Source organism: Choristoneura fumiferana, chromosome Z (genome assembly GCF_025370935.1).
Source record: "Choristoneura fumiferana chromosome Z, NRCan_CFum_1, whole genome shotgun sequence".
Lineage (NCBI taxonomy): Eukaryota > Metazoa > Arthropoda > Insecta > Lepidoptera > Tortricidae > Choristoneura > Choristoneura fumiferana.
Genome location: NC_133472.1, coordinates 7,836,984 through 7,852,539, shown reverse-complemented (window position 1 = coordinate 7,852,539; position 15,556 = coordinate 7,836,984). Strand labels below are relative to the sequence as shown.

At 41.8% G+C, this 15,556-nt stretch overlaps 1 protein-coding gene across 1 annotated transcript in view; it reads right to left on the bottom strand.

Annotated features, from left to right (window-relative positions):
- The window catches only part of LOC141445504 (probable E3 ubiquitin-protein ligase HERC2), a 124,209-nt gene that overhangs the window by 105,981 nt on the left and 2,672 nt on the right, over positions 1-15,556 (bottom strand). The window contains 11 exon segments of the mRNA XM_074111345.1: positions 469-622; positions 1,237-1,385; positions 1,935-2,145; positions 2,865-3,033; positions 3,698-3,818; positions 4,714-4,842; positions 6,411-6,566; positions 7,383-7,456; positions 8,111-8,300; positions 9,730-9,879; positions 14,308-14,452. Coding sequence (XP_073967446.1) covers positions 469-622; positions 1,237-1,385; positions 1,935-2,145; positions 2,865-3,033; positions 3,698-3,818; positions 4,714-4,842; positions 6,411-6,566; positions 7,383-7,456; positions 8,111-8,300; positions 9,730-9,879; positions 14,308-14,452 — 1,648 coding nt within the window.

The window sequence follows — 15,556 nt, the reverse complement described above, 5'->3', positions numbered from 1 at the left end:
CCGAGCCGGTAGTAGTCACCTCTGCCCCACGTGTACACCGCGCCTCTGTGAAATAAGTTATACATAAAGGGCTTGTTTCACTATTATAAGTTAAGCAGTTATTTTATGTGACCTATATCTGTAATGCCAATGTCAACGCTGTTTGATTCTCACATAAGCTAACAGCACTTAACAGGCTGGCAAAAGAGGCTCTGAAAAAGAATCCTTTGAATTTTATTTTGTAATACTTTCACGCTAAAACGGCTTTATATGAAATTAATTTGATTTGATGTCATGGGAACTTGGTAAATTAGCGGAATATAGGTCACGATGACGCGTGCCGTGGTTCTCATTACAATGTCATTAATGTCTAATTTTGACAACATCACGCGTCTTCGTGGATGACACTAGGTATACAATTCGACTGGATCTAAGGGTTTACGCGTGCGAAGCTGGGAGGCTTAAAGTCTAGTTAAACTATATACTAACTGGTCCGTAATCACGGCGTGGAAGTTTTCTCCAGTGAAAACACGCGTGACCTTTACTGTTGGCAAGATGGCGCGGGGCGCACCGCCGTCATTGTCGCCGAACATGTAGACAGTGCCTTCGTTCGTACAGCACAGCGTGTAGCCATCGCCCCAACCTTTCAACAAGAGAGCAACGTTGTTTTTTCGGCGAGTTTTGATTTGAATCCCAAGTAGCCGAAGGATTCTAGGTTAGAATCCTGAGCGCAGAGAGGGGTTCAACTACACGAGATGTAAAAAAACTTGTGTCTCGTGTGATACATACAACTTTTCATCTCAGCAGTGGAGCCATAAAAGGTAAAAAAATACAACATGGTAAAAATTTAACGAGATATATTTGCAAAACAAAAAATATGAAAAAAATATATATAATCTCTAGTTTCACGTTGGATAAAAATTGATTTATAGTAAAACAAAAGCATGAATACTTTGTTATGTTAAATTAGCCACTTGAGCAAAATATTGATTACCGCAAGTAGGTACAGTCGCGACATGAAATGGTTGACCATGATGTCTGTTTTACTTGCTCAGTGTAACTGCTTTTTTATCGATCGAGTATGACATATTCCGTCATAATGCCATTCAAAAAAGTAACATGTGCTTCCAACATGTAAACAAATTTATTTGAAACTGGTCAACTTTTTCATTCCACCGCTGTACAATGAGCACGGTAAAAAGTACGTGAGCAAAAAGCTTAAAGCTCTCAAAACTTACGTATACAAAGTTCACTCACCAATTGCAATATCCGCAACACGCTCTATAATGTGCGAGTAGAAGCTGACGAGCTGCGGCGTCAGATAGTTCTCCAGTGTGTCGTGGCACAAGCGGCCGTGGCTCGCGCGTCCCCATGTGTATAAGGCGCCACGGGACGTTATAACCGCACTGCGAACGAAAAGTACACATACAAAAGGGGTACAACCGCATTGGTACAGGATTTGAGCACTATACTACAGGTGGATTCAAATGGCTCGAATGAATTGAACGAGTGAATGATAATGCCTGTGTGCATTACAATATGATTAAATATAGGTTGATTAAATAAGTAATAGAAGTGTTTTTAAGGCTAACTCGTCTCATAACCGTCTAAATGCAGTGTAAAAAATAGAAGAAAATATTATTACTATATTATTTCAAGCCAATTGCTTACAAAATATACTCAGCGGTACAAAGTTGGGCCCACCCTTCATACAAAATTACGGATTCTGCATACATTTGAGGGCCAGATTTTTTGCCGCTCAGTATATTTTATTTAAGGTCCTCACACAGTGACAAGTGACATTAGTTTCGTTCAATTAATTCGTGCCGACTCCGGTGAATTAATCAATACTTGATCTTGTCGCTAAAAGCACCATTCTATAATCGATTTTGGGTACAGCATACCATTTGTTAAGCAACGTTTCTTACTCGGGTGATGCTACAGCGGCGACTGACCTGCTAGAGACCCCAGCGACGGCCCTCACGACCTCATGGTGCGCCAGATGATTGATCTGGGCGGGCACCTCACGCGGCGCCGAGTCGCCGTGGCCGAGCCGGCCGTCGTCGCCCGCGCCCCACGACCACACGCCGCCGCACTGCGACACGCAGAGGTAGTGCCGCCCGGCGATGTGGCACGCCACTTGCACTATTATCTTGTTCTCGAAACCTGGGGAAAGGCGCGATGTCAAACCGCAATGGCATAAAGCACGTCATTGTTATAAGTCGGAAGACATCCATTGCTGAACATAGGAATTCGGAAAAGAATGCCACGATGACCGGTCCCGCGGCTGCGAGCATTCATCGGACTCCAGCGACCTTCATGTGAACCCAATATCATAACAAAGTACGAGTAAGTAGTACCTACTAGCTGTTGCCCGTATTCCGTCCGGGTAGAATACATTTATCATTATCCCACTGGAAATATGCAATTTTCTGGGAAAAAACTATCCTATACCCTTCCCCGGGACTCAAACTATCTGTACACTGAATTCCACCTAAATCGGAGAGGTTACAAACAAACAGATTTACAAACTATCGCATTTATAATATTAATAGGATTATCGATTTTGTTTTGAAATTCATCAATACCTTACTTGCACCTTATAATATGCAATTGGGGTCAGGTAGCCCTTACACCATTAAACACGTAGGTGCCTACTTACCTACCTACCCTTATAAATTTGAACATCAGTAGAATATAGCTTGCGTACTAACTGTTACCCTTCATATCGAAACTACATCCGAAAACATACTTAACTCACTTCACGCTACTACTACGAGTATTTAAACGCCATCCCCGCAATAACATTTTTTTTTAATTCAAACGCTCTGCCCGTTTTTAAACTAGATGGCTAATCTTTCCTATCCTCCATCTCTCTTACCCACCTTGCACAAGATGCGGCGACATAGTATCGTAGGACATCGCATAGACGTCCCCGTCACATGTAAGCATCAGAGCCAGCTTGTCGGCGCAAGCGATCTGCCTGAAGCGAAGCCCGCCAAAGCACAGTTGGCCGTAGCCGACTGAGTAGAGCTCTTGAGCTGACTCCGTACACTGAAACAAAAGGGCGTGTTCTATATCAAAAAAATATTTTTAAATTGGGTAAAAACATTGCCAAGGAAGAAAGTATGCAATGTACATACTGAAGTCACTTCGATCCTTGTAATAAATACATTTTATTTCAAAAAACATAATTACAATAAATAAAACAATTGAACAACAACGTGTCATTCATTATCATTATACTAAATACCTACTAAGGATATTTAACACATTCAGTGCCAAGAAACCGACAGTAAGATTCTCTGTTCGTACAGATGTAGTAAAATCCTTTCACATCGTATTTTATCGGAAACGTTCGTATTTGTCATGTTACTTCAGTCAGCCTCGGTACCAATCAAGACAGCGTAGGGTAAGGTCGCGTCGAGGGATTAATAATCGATAGGGTGGTTAACACGTAAGTTAAGATTTTTATCCGATTTTTGTGTACACTACATTCTCTATATGATCGTGGGGGTGATAACATATACTTCAAACTCGTGAGGGCTCACACGTCTGTAAGCAGTTTTCGCTGTAACACGGAAAAACGCTGCTACTAGTTACTAGCGAGCGATATCATGGTCGCGAATGTGTTAATAATGCATACGAAACCATTTTTACCGCTTTCATTATTAGTTCAGTGAGAGCTACGCAAGCTCTATCTTAACAGTTTGCTTACCGTGACGAATCCTTTGATCGGAGGCAGCAACGGTTCACCAAGCCTGTTCAGGTGACACATCAACGCTATGCCAGCCTTTCGCACGCCCATCAAGCCGTCGCCGTTCGGTATGCAGAGATCTCTGCAAAATATATTTTCACTTCTCATGCTCGTAAAGTTAGTGTTTATGCTGGGTCTAGGCGACATAAAATGACTTTTTATGCTCTAGTGTATAAAGTAAAATCTTCGTCTAAGACCAAGGCAATCAGGTGTAAACAGCCACAAACAAAGAAGTTTCTACATATTTTTTTAAAATAATTTTTAATTTGTATAAAACTAAAAATCAATCAAATCAATCAGAATAGACCTATGCCCAGCAGTGGACGTAAAATAAAGCAATAAAACTAAAGAAATATAATTATAATAGTAATGCGTGAACAATAAAAGGTACATAGTAAGTCAACAATTGTTTCCACTGTTGCTATTTCATTTCCTCGCCATCGAAGTGAAAAGCAGTGTAAAACTCGAGCATTAAGCCCATTTTCCCCTCGACGTGTCTATCCACCCTCACCAGTAATGTCAGTGCCCTTAGTACATATGTATAAAGCACGAATATTTATTGGTCAGGAGAGAACATTTGCTGCTTGTCTTAAACCTACGCTCGTTAAATGCGTAGAAAAAAGAACAAAAACTGATCGTACAATATTATCGTCATATTCAGACAAAAACGTGACAGCTACAATTTTTTATATGGCTAACTGTCAAAACGCGAGTCTCTCATGGATTTTGTATGGTAGCACTGAACTGCGGTGTCACGTGTTAGCCAACTCAATTGATTATTTACCTTTCTCAAATCTACTGAAAATATAAATGATATCTCCTAATCTCCCTGTCGGAGTATACACACACAAACACATTTCGCTTTTATAATAGGATTATCATCGGTAAAAATGATTAGCGGGCCATATTTGCAATGAATTAAGAACCCCAGAATTTTTAACCCTCGTCAAACCTATACCCCTGTAGTGTTTGCTTACTTGAGATAAGAGACAGTAGGATTGACTTCGGTTATCGGCTCTGTGATGACCATGGGGCTGGGCGCAGGAACCTTCGCCATACGACGCAGGAACGGGCCCAGCGGCGCCTTGCACTCTTCTGCCGGCACGCTGTAACATCCACAAATAAGCGAAGCGATTCATCTTTCCTGTGCGAAGTGAGACCGTATTGTCTAACGCGCTGACGTCACAATACAAGTAATAGGCAATAGATCGACTTCATACTAGCGCCTGAATCGACGCACGCACACAGCCAAGCGTCATTTACAGGGCCGCTAACCAATCTTCGCAAAACAACGCAGTCCGGTTGCTGGTCGAGTGCTGTGACGCGCCGCCCGCTCTATTCGCCCCCGTTTCGATTCCATAACATGGCTATAGCGCTCGGTACTAACTCTTCATAAGAATGAGATTTTTTTATGTGATAAAATTCAACAACAGGTCGTTTTGAACTCGCCGCAATAGACGCAATGTTTTTTTCTAGTACAGTCAAGGGCAAAGATATCGACACGGCCAAAGTTGCAAAAATATGTATACACGGCCTTACGTGGAATCATTCTCTTAAGATCCATTCATCAGATCAACGATGTATCTAATGAAACATTTTTTCTAACTAGATCCATTACGCAGAAGTATGGATCTAGCAACACATACACACGTTTGTTTTACTTTTTGTAGACGCCAACACTGGCTTTCCGCCCAGCCATAGGTATAAATTTCAAGAATACGGCTGAGTCAATCTACTGCCTATTACTTGTATTGTACTGACGTGCGCGATCGCATTTTCCATCTCTTTCTACCCTCGTCTTATACGTGCGACAGAAAGAAACGGTAATAAAAACGATTGTGATTCCAAATGTGTTAGACCGCTGGTAATGAATGGAATGCGCTCCAACGTTAATGTTACAGAACAGACAGATTTCAGGCTCTTCCGGGCCAGAGTGAATAGGCTGTTATGAGAAAAGAAAAGAGCGAGGGTCGATCAAGGAAGAAACCAATCAACAAAAGAGATCGACCCAAGCACCCTGCAGGCAGAGCCTAACAGGAGAATGTATGCTCCTCTCCCGGCTCCAGCTAAATTAGGCACTAATATTTTGTTAACAAGTACAGAATAAATATTTCTTATGACGCGAACCAACCTGTATTTAATCATTTTGTGATGCGCAATACATTATCATTCACTCATTCAATTCATGGCAGCTCTAGTGCGACCAGAGGCCGTATTGCCTAACGTTTCGACGCTCGCGATCACAATCAAATGACAGTATTTGTATGCGAAATATGTCACTGGATTGCGATCACGAGTGTCAGAAACGTTAGGGCAATACGGCCTCTGTTTCCATAGACAGAGTTATGAAATTTGGTAAATAGAGCCTCAGAATCGAAGTAAAGGATTACGACCGAAGCAAATCCGCCTAAAACAACCCCTCTTGGGGACTAAGGGCCTCCGTTAAGTCGCGCGATTGCACGGTGGCTGCGTGAGGTGAGTGACCTGCCTTATTACACGACATGAAACAGCACGCAACGCGGGCGCCCGTCGCCGTGCGCCCGTGCGAGTTAGCTGAGACACTTATTTCCCTCGATGTTCCTCTCGGGACCTTATGTTCTATTAACATCTTGTTAATACCAAGGATGCAATGAATAAATGAATATGAAATATAAGAGATTATTTTATACATTACCTGTTATCAGATAGCTGCTGTTGCCGCGGCGGCAAAGTGACCAGCACGTCGGCCGCTTTCAATAAGGCGGGCAGTTCCGCGCGGCGAGCGCATAGTTCCACCCAAACACAGAGCGACGTGCGCCAGTCGTTCAGAGGAGCGTTGCATCCCGCCTCGCTACAACAACAATAAAAGTATAGTTAACGTTTAAATAGCCTAACGATATCCCACTGCTGGTGTGAAGGCCTCCCCTTTCTCTTTCCACTCGTCTCTGGCTTCATCACTCTCGCCAGTCCCGCTGGAATCGCCCCGAATTTTCCAGCCGCTTCCTTTTACTCCTACCTATGCTCCGTTGCCCACCGCATGGAACCCAATCAGTGGTGATTTTGGCCCAGCGTATGGCGCATTCGGCAGACGGAGTTTTGAGTAGTTTACATACTAATCAAAATTAAATGAGAGCCACTGTAGTTTCGTCGGTAAGATCAAATAAAAAGTACACTTAATTTTTTCTCTGAAATTAGTTGAAATTGCATTTGAAATTTACCACGAGCTTTCCGGTCAAGAAAAACGTCGAGAGGAAACCTGTACGTACATGCGAAGCATTTCAAGGGCGTGGAAAGTTCCCAACCATAACCGTGCTAGCGTGGGAGTATAGCCCAAAGTCTCTAATTCTGAGAGGAGGCCTGTGCCCAGCAGAAGGACGCATAGAACCGCTATAAGAGATAACATTCAGACCAGAGCGCAAGCGAGTGGCAAAAAATATGTACGATATTTTAAGAAAATATGTAGCACTCAATATTGCAAGTTGTACTCTATTTATACTCTATTCTATGTATAGTAAACAGCACGAAAGTAGTACCCAAAATCATATTACTCTCTTGCTTACATTTGTCTCAAACGAGCGATAGGGAAACATGATTTTAGGCCCTACTTCCGTGCCATCTACTATAAGTTTAGGTTTTCAATTTCTCCCTACATCTGATCTGAACTCACTTAGTAACCACTTGGTGCAGGAACTCGCCGGCGCTGTCCACCACTTCCGCCCATATCTTCTGCGAGCGCGGCACCTGAAGAAGACCAAATGTATCTCGTTAAGAGCGTTTATACCTGCTGAGCTTGTAACGTTGCATTTTTCCATAGAAATTTAATGAAAATTAAAAATGTGTTCTTAATATATAATTAATGTGTCCAATAATTATTCATGATAGACTTTTATATTCTTAAAAAACGAGTAACGGTTGGCATACACACTGTAGTATATAAGTGGGTACGTTATTTTGTTATTGCTTAGATACAAGGTAGTTTAAGAACGATCATGTGACGTCAGTCTTGAATAAATCGTCTTGCCGTACACACGTCTCTTCATTGCGCTCCCGGTTTGCTGCCTACACTTCAGTGGCGACGAGGATGGGATTCGAACCCTCGCGTGCATAGCAGCTTATTGTTTTATAAAATCCTACCATTCTACCTTACTCATTCTTTTAGTTTAGTATAAAGCTTGAAACACACAGAGAGCGGAGGCGGAGCGGTGCGGCGCGGCGCGGAGTAATGGTAATTGTATTACAACCGACACTGCCTCCGCGCCGCGCCGCACCGCTCCGCCTCCGGCGTCAGTGTGTTTCTAGCTTAAGCGAGAGGAAACTGAAAGCGGTTAGTACAATCGTAGAACTACCCATTAATTTTGAGACACCTTATATACTCTGCATAGAAACACGTCTAACCTGTTGCGCGGAATCAGCAGCCGCGCCAGCGAACAGCGCCGCGTCCGGCAGCGCCCTGACCGCTTCGAGGGCGTCTTTGAGCAGCGCTGAGCAAACGTCTGCGTCCTCTCCGCACCGCCACGCGCGCCGCACGAGGGAGAGCGCGAGGCGGAGCGCGGCGCGCGCGCCGACGCGGGCCAAACCCAGTGCGCTGTGTAAAGTAAAGCAGTTTATGGCGCCAGTCTCGTCTATCCCACTGGTCCCATTGAGTTGACCCGTTATGGGACAACTGAGACGATTACGTCCTAGTTCCCATGGGACAAGTGGCACTAATATTTTTTAACTGTTTTTCTTTATTTTTATTTATGGCAATAAATTATTTCTTTCTTTCTCCTATCCCAAAAGTCCTATTACCGTTATCACTATCACACAATGTAGTTCAAAAAGTTCGACTACTATTGCGAGACTTAGCCAGAAGAAGTAGATGTTAGAAGAATAACTACATATTGAGATTGAGACATAGACATAGTAGAACTTTTTGAACTAACATTGTGTGATAACGGCAATAGGACTTTTGGGATAAAAATATTAGTGCCACTTGTATCATGGGACTACTGGGACGTAATCGTCTCAGTTGTCCCATAATGGGAAAACTCAGTGAGATTAGTGGGATAGACGGCGCCAGCCGACGAATAGCGTGGGAAATGGTGAGTGAAAAAGGTGGAGACAAAGTGTGGTTACTCGTCGGAACGCAGGTCATACCCAGCCCTGTCACTTAGATAGAGAAGGGTGTTGTAAGCTATGGTTAATGGGAGATAGTTAGCCCTGAGAGCATATTGTCAAAATTGCAAATTGTCAAGATAGCGGAAGGATAATGAGAAAAAAATCCGGCCAAAAGCTAGTCGGACTCGCGCACCGAGGGTTCCGTATAAATATTTTTATTATATGATGTAACTAAAAATTTACTGTTTTCGCAATTTTTCCTTTATCTGTGCTATAAGACGTTGCTTCGTACAAAATTTCAAGATTCTGAGTTCACGGGAAGTACCCTGTAGGTTTTGATTATCTTGCGAGTTTCGAAAATTTGCGGCATAAACGGCTGTATCTTTTAAAAAGTGTCTTGACAGACGGACGGACTGACGGACAACAGAGTGATCCTATAAGGGTTCCGTTTTTTCCTTTCGAGGTACAGAACCCTAAAAACGATTGATACATGCAAAAGCACCCTTAATCACTAGGGGAAAGGGTGCAGCAGCCCTTTCCTGCTCCCTTTGAATACGCCATTAAGGAGAGGGGTTACCAACCCGAAGCTCCTACCTAAATCCCTTAAATAATTTCATGTGATGCCTTAACTTCTCTTCCCTCTTAATTTGAGATGAGGTGTACTTTTCTAGTGACCAGTCTGAAAACCAGAACTAGGTGTGCCTAGCACACGCTGAGATTGGGACCCATTAAGTACCTAACTTAGCAGTACGTTTAGTTACCTTTCTTAATGTTTAGTTGTACTTTTTGTTTTAGTGTTAGGTTTGGCAATTAAGAGTTAATTTATTCTTATATTCTATTCGACTTATAGGCCTAAGATTATGATGACATAGGGTTTGCAAACTCGCCTTTATATATATACATATATGTTGAATTACCTTTCGGAGCTAGGATCATGATCTTCATGCTCGTCGTGGGTGTCTACATCAAAGGTTTTATTCAGAGAGCTGACCGCCCCATTACCAGTAACCGCTGCTGTCTTTTTATCTAATTTGATACCGTTAGTTCGTCCACTAAAATAGTATTCTCTGAAAATTTCAAGCTCAATATTAACATTTTATAAATGGAATGCCTGTTTATACACTGAGCCAACTTTGCCAATGTAAATACAGTCAATTGATTATCAGTTTAACACAAATTATGATTGCGATGGACATCATTGAACTCAATGTATAAACGAGACTGTATAAGCGCAAGCCATATTCTAAACGCCGGCTATAATAGCCTAAAGTAGATTCGCGCAGTCGAACGTGGAACTTCATCTCGCTGTAGTATAGTAGCTGATGCTTGGTGGAGCTCATTAAGCATTCGCTGAAGCAGATCCAACTCCTTTTCTTGACCACATATGATAAGAGTTGTCATACATTTTAATCAACATTTATGATATATCATTGTGCTCTCTCTCGCTCACTCCTCGAGGCTAACCGTTTGCTTGAAGAAAGACACAAACATGATGAACATCTAGAATTCTAGACATACCTACGAGTAGAATGAATTTTTCTCGTTATCTACGCACACATCCGTTTTCTGGATAACCTGATTTTCCTTATATTATTATGATTTAAAATGACGTTCAAATAACAAACGTAACAGTTGTTCTGTTAGGGACGTAGAAGGAACTCCACTGTAGATATGCTAAAAAATGTTACGGAAATAGATTTTTTGTTAGACCAATTGACCGAAGTGTTATTATGTTTATGTAGCCAATTATGTTTATGTAGCCAACTTACTGAGACAAGATTGTGCAGATCGAGGTGATGGATCGTGATTTACTAAGCAAACCATTTTCTACACACTGACAGAAAAAAGTTAAGATTTGGGAGTTAAGTACTCTACCTTACTTGATACCTTCACCTTAGTTTACCTTTCGAAGAATAACGTATTGTGTATTATAAAGTAAGTAAATGATTTATATAAGAATTCAGTTTAAAGTTATTCAAGCGATACCTAATGTGGCTCGTTGTCACCGTCAGGTTACCGCCAAAGCAATCAATACACGGATTCGAACGCTAGCATGTAAATTCGCGATGCCTTGGTTGTTTGACACCGTAAGGTTACCACCATAGCAGTTAACGCACCGACTCGACAGGTAGCATTGCGAATTCGCGATGCCTTGTTTCGTTGACATCGTTAGGTTACCACCAAAGCAGTTTACGCACTGACTCGACAGCTACCATTGTTAAAACGCGATCCTTTGGATTGTTGACACCGTTAGGTTACCACCAAAGCAGTTAACGCACTGACTCGACAGCTACCAGTGTTAAAACGCGATGCCTCGGCTTGTTGACACCGTTAGGTTACCACCAAAGCAGTTAACGCACTGACTCGACAGCTACCAGTGTTAAAACGCGATGCCTCGGCTTGTTGACACCGTTAGGTTACCACCACAGCAGTATTAACGCACTGACTCGACAGCTACCATTGTTAAAACGCGATGCCTCGGCTTGTTGACACCGTTAGGTTACCACCAAAGCAGTTAACGCACTGACTCGACAGCTACCAGTGTTAAAACGCGATGCCTCGGCTTGTTGACACCGTTAGGTTACCACCAAAGCAGTATTAACGCACTGACTCGACAGGCAGCATTGCAAATTCGCGATGCATTTGGTTTGTTGACACCGTTAGGTTACCACCAAAGCAGTAAACGCACTGACTCGACAGCTAGCATTGTTAAAACGCGATGCCTCGGCTTGTTGACACCGTTAGGTTACCACCAAAGCAGTTAACGCACTGACTCGACAGCTACCAGTGTTAAAACGCGATGCCTCGGCTTGTTGACACCGTTAGGTTACCACCAAAGCAGTTAACGCACTGACTCGACAGCTACCAGTGTTAAAACGCGATGCCTCGGCTTGTTGACACCGTTAGGTTACCACCAAAGCAGTTTACGCACTAACTCGACAGCTAGCATTGTTAAAACGCGATCCTTTGGCTTGTTGACACCGTTAGGTTACCACCAAAGCAGTTAACGCACTGACTCGACAGCAGCATTGCAAATTCGCGATGCATTTGGTTTGTTGACACCGTTAGGTTACCACCAAAGCAGTAAACGCACTGACTCGACAGCTAGCATTGTTAAAACGCGATGCCTCGGCTTGTTGACACCGTTAGGTTACCACCAAAGCAGTTAACGCACTGACTCGACAGGTAGCATTGCAAATTCGCGATGCATTTGGTTTGTTGACACCGTTAGGTTACCACCAAAGCAGTTAACGCACTGACTCGACAGGTAGCATTGTAAAAACGCAATACTTTGGCTTGTTGACACCGTTAGGTTACTACCAAAGCAGTTTATGCACTGGATTGAACGCTAGCATTGCAAATTCACGATGCATATTGGTTTGTTGACACCGTAAGGTTACCACCAAAGCAGTTAACGCACTGACTCAAAAACTAGCTTTGAAAATTCGCTATACTTTGGCTTGTTGACACCGTTAGGTTACCACCAAAGCAGTTTACGCATTAACTTTAACAGCTAGCATTGAAAAACGCGATGCCATGGTTTGTTGACACCGTTAGGTTTCTACCAAAGCAGTTGACGCACTGACTCGACTGCTAGCATTGTAAAAACGCGATGCCTTGGTTTGTTGACACCGTAAGGTTACCACCAAAGCAGTTAACGCACTGACTCAAAACTAGCTTTGAAAATTCGCTATACTTGTTTGGCTTGTTGACACCGTTAGGTTACCACCAAAGCAGTTTAGGCATTAACTTTAACAGCTAGCATTAAAAAAACGCGGTGCTTTGGCTTGTTGACACCGTTAGGTTACCACCAAAGCAATTAACGCACTGACTCAAAAGCTAGCATTGCAATTTCGCCATACTTTGGTTTGTTGACACCGTTAGGTTACCACCAAATGCAGTTTACGCTTTAACTCTCATAGCTGGCATTGAAAAACTCGATACATTGGCTTGTTGACACCGCTAGGTTATCATCAAAATAATATACTCAGCGGCAAAAAATTTGGCCCACCCTTCATAGAAAATTCCTGATTCAGCATACATTTGAGGGCCAGATTTTTTGCCGCTTATATCTCAAATTACTTTCGCGAAACAACTAACTTTAACATATAGCATGCAGTTTTTAAGTTATAAAAACCACATCTTAAAGTTAACACTTTATGGAGCCGGCCGGCAATACAATACAGCTTTGGCTTGTTAACACCGTAACGTTACCACCAAAGCTTTTTATTTATTTTTTCTATTTTTTTTAGGCTTATGTGCACCTGTGTGACTATGCCAGCCTCATTGAAAGACTCGATGTCTCCTACTGCGATGTCCAGATAACCACTAAAGCTAAAACGGTTCTTACACCAAGGGTTCTACATTTTTGACACATTTAGGGGCTGCTTCACCATTTATTGATTAATTTTATTTGACGGATAAAGGTGATGCCGTCTCCGTCTATTCGAACAAAACAAACAGAGACGGCATCACACTTCTCCGTCAGATAAATTTAATCAATGGTTGGTGAAACAGGGTGTTAATCTAACATAAACTTTCGCAACAAGCAACTTTGACACGTGACGGTGCCACTATTTGTATACTTCTTCATTTACGTCTTACACTCCGCTTTGCATAACATGGGTTTACAGAGGTGGCGCGCCACACATGCATAGATACGATGAACTTCAATATTTAACATGTAATACAAAGCAACGACTTATAAAATAGGTATTTTTATTAAATCTAGCGACATAAAGACGGCTAAGAGCTCTCTGCATTAACACATTAATAAAAGAGCTGTGATATAACTCAACCCATTCTGGGACATCAAAACGTCAAAAATCTAATCAACAACATCTAACAAGGAACATCAAAATCTATATCCAACCAAATCCGATGTATTCAGTGAACAAACATACATACACACACACACAACAAAATACATACAAAAATAAAACTTCTCACTTTTTGAAGTTCTGAATAACTACATGAGAATGTATGGTAGGTAGTTAAAAGATATGCCATCTGGCGGCGGGTGCCGGCACTAACCGCCAGAAAGTCGCAAAAGTCACTTTTGATTGAATGAATGATATGAAGTTCCGAAACGGCTATCACCGCATGCCAAACGATTAACGACCTTATCATAAAAAACAAAGGCATTACTAATTCAAAATAGATACCTACAGACAACCTAGGAAAGGGAAAAATTATTGTTACCCTTCTGCGAAGTTCTATTACATACACACTACCATGAACCAATATAAACCAATAGCAATGAACCAGCAATACATCAAATTTTCATTATAAATGACTGTAAAACATTTATTCAATAATAATGATAGTCGGTCTCACTTTAGTTTGTTTAGCAGTATATTGATTGAATAAAATAAAACAGACTGGAGATGGAACAGTTGTTTTCGCCCTGCTGATGTGATCTATTAACATCTAGTTAGCTATATAGACTATTACATCGCATTGCGATTACTTACGTGTCTTGATATGTTAGGTACCTTATAACAGCAACAAGATGCCGCTTGCATAGGACTATCAGCCGCCGTATTTGCGCTACGTAAGGAACGGTTACAGCCGTGTTCAGTGCTCTGTAGCGTTGCTCGAATATTAATGACTTGAGAAGATTTTTGAGGCACTCCGGACCTGTAAGTTGAGAGATACAGCAATAAATAAAAGTTTAATGAGGGTGTGCAGTGAGTTTCTTTAAAGAAATTAGGTATCCAGTGGCGGACTAAGCACGAGCCGCCCGTTATGTCTCGCTGTTAGTCTGCCACTGTAGGTATCACCAACAAAAAACTCAAACAACTACCCAAAATCTCGTCATTTTTGGCTTGGGTTATTTAAGAGATTTTTTTTCGCTACTTTATATGCGACGAATTCATTTATCGCGCGCCCGCGGGAACCACAGAATTTTCTGGGATTAATACTGTCTCTTTATCCTATGTCTTTTGTCAGGGTCTCAAACTATCTCCATTCCAAGTTTCATCATGATCGGTTGAGTACTTCAAGCGCGAAAGCGTAACAAACAAACAAATATACTCAAACTAGCTTTTGCCCGCGGCTTCGCCCGCGTGGAATTCGGTTATCTTATCGCGCGCTGTTTCCTCAGGAACTGTGCATTTTTCCGGGATAAAAAGTAGCCTATGTCACTCTCTGGCCCATAAACTATCTCTATGCCAAAATAACGTCGATCCGTCGCTCTGTTTCGACGTGAAAGTCGGACAAACATACAAACATTGTCTATAAGCATATTTGTTAATTTTTTTGTTTGCTTCAAATCTTATAAGTTACTTTTGACCCACTCCTGGTGATCTGAAATTGATTTGAAATCTGGTATATGTGTGTAGGCAAAGAAGTCAAATAAAAAACAGATAGTTATGAAACAATGCCACAAAATGGGTTCCTTTTTCCTTTTAGGGAAGAATCATTATTAAGACCCTTTTCTCAGGAACACATGAAGGTATCAGCTGAAATACTCAGGTTTACAATCCTTTGGTGCTATGAAAAATTAGGGTTTCTTAGTTCACCCAATTGAAAATATATGGGAATCAAAGTATATAGGTACTTTACATTCATATAAGTAGAACTTAAAAATTCGGGGATCTTCACTGATTCACAAAATATTATTGTCAACTTATTCTTGGTGGAGTGAATTGGTCCTGAGTAGCCCATTATCAAATGACGTGATAAAGATGTACAAATTCCTCAACACACTTTTCTAGCCAGAGAATCTGGATCTGAGCAGAG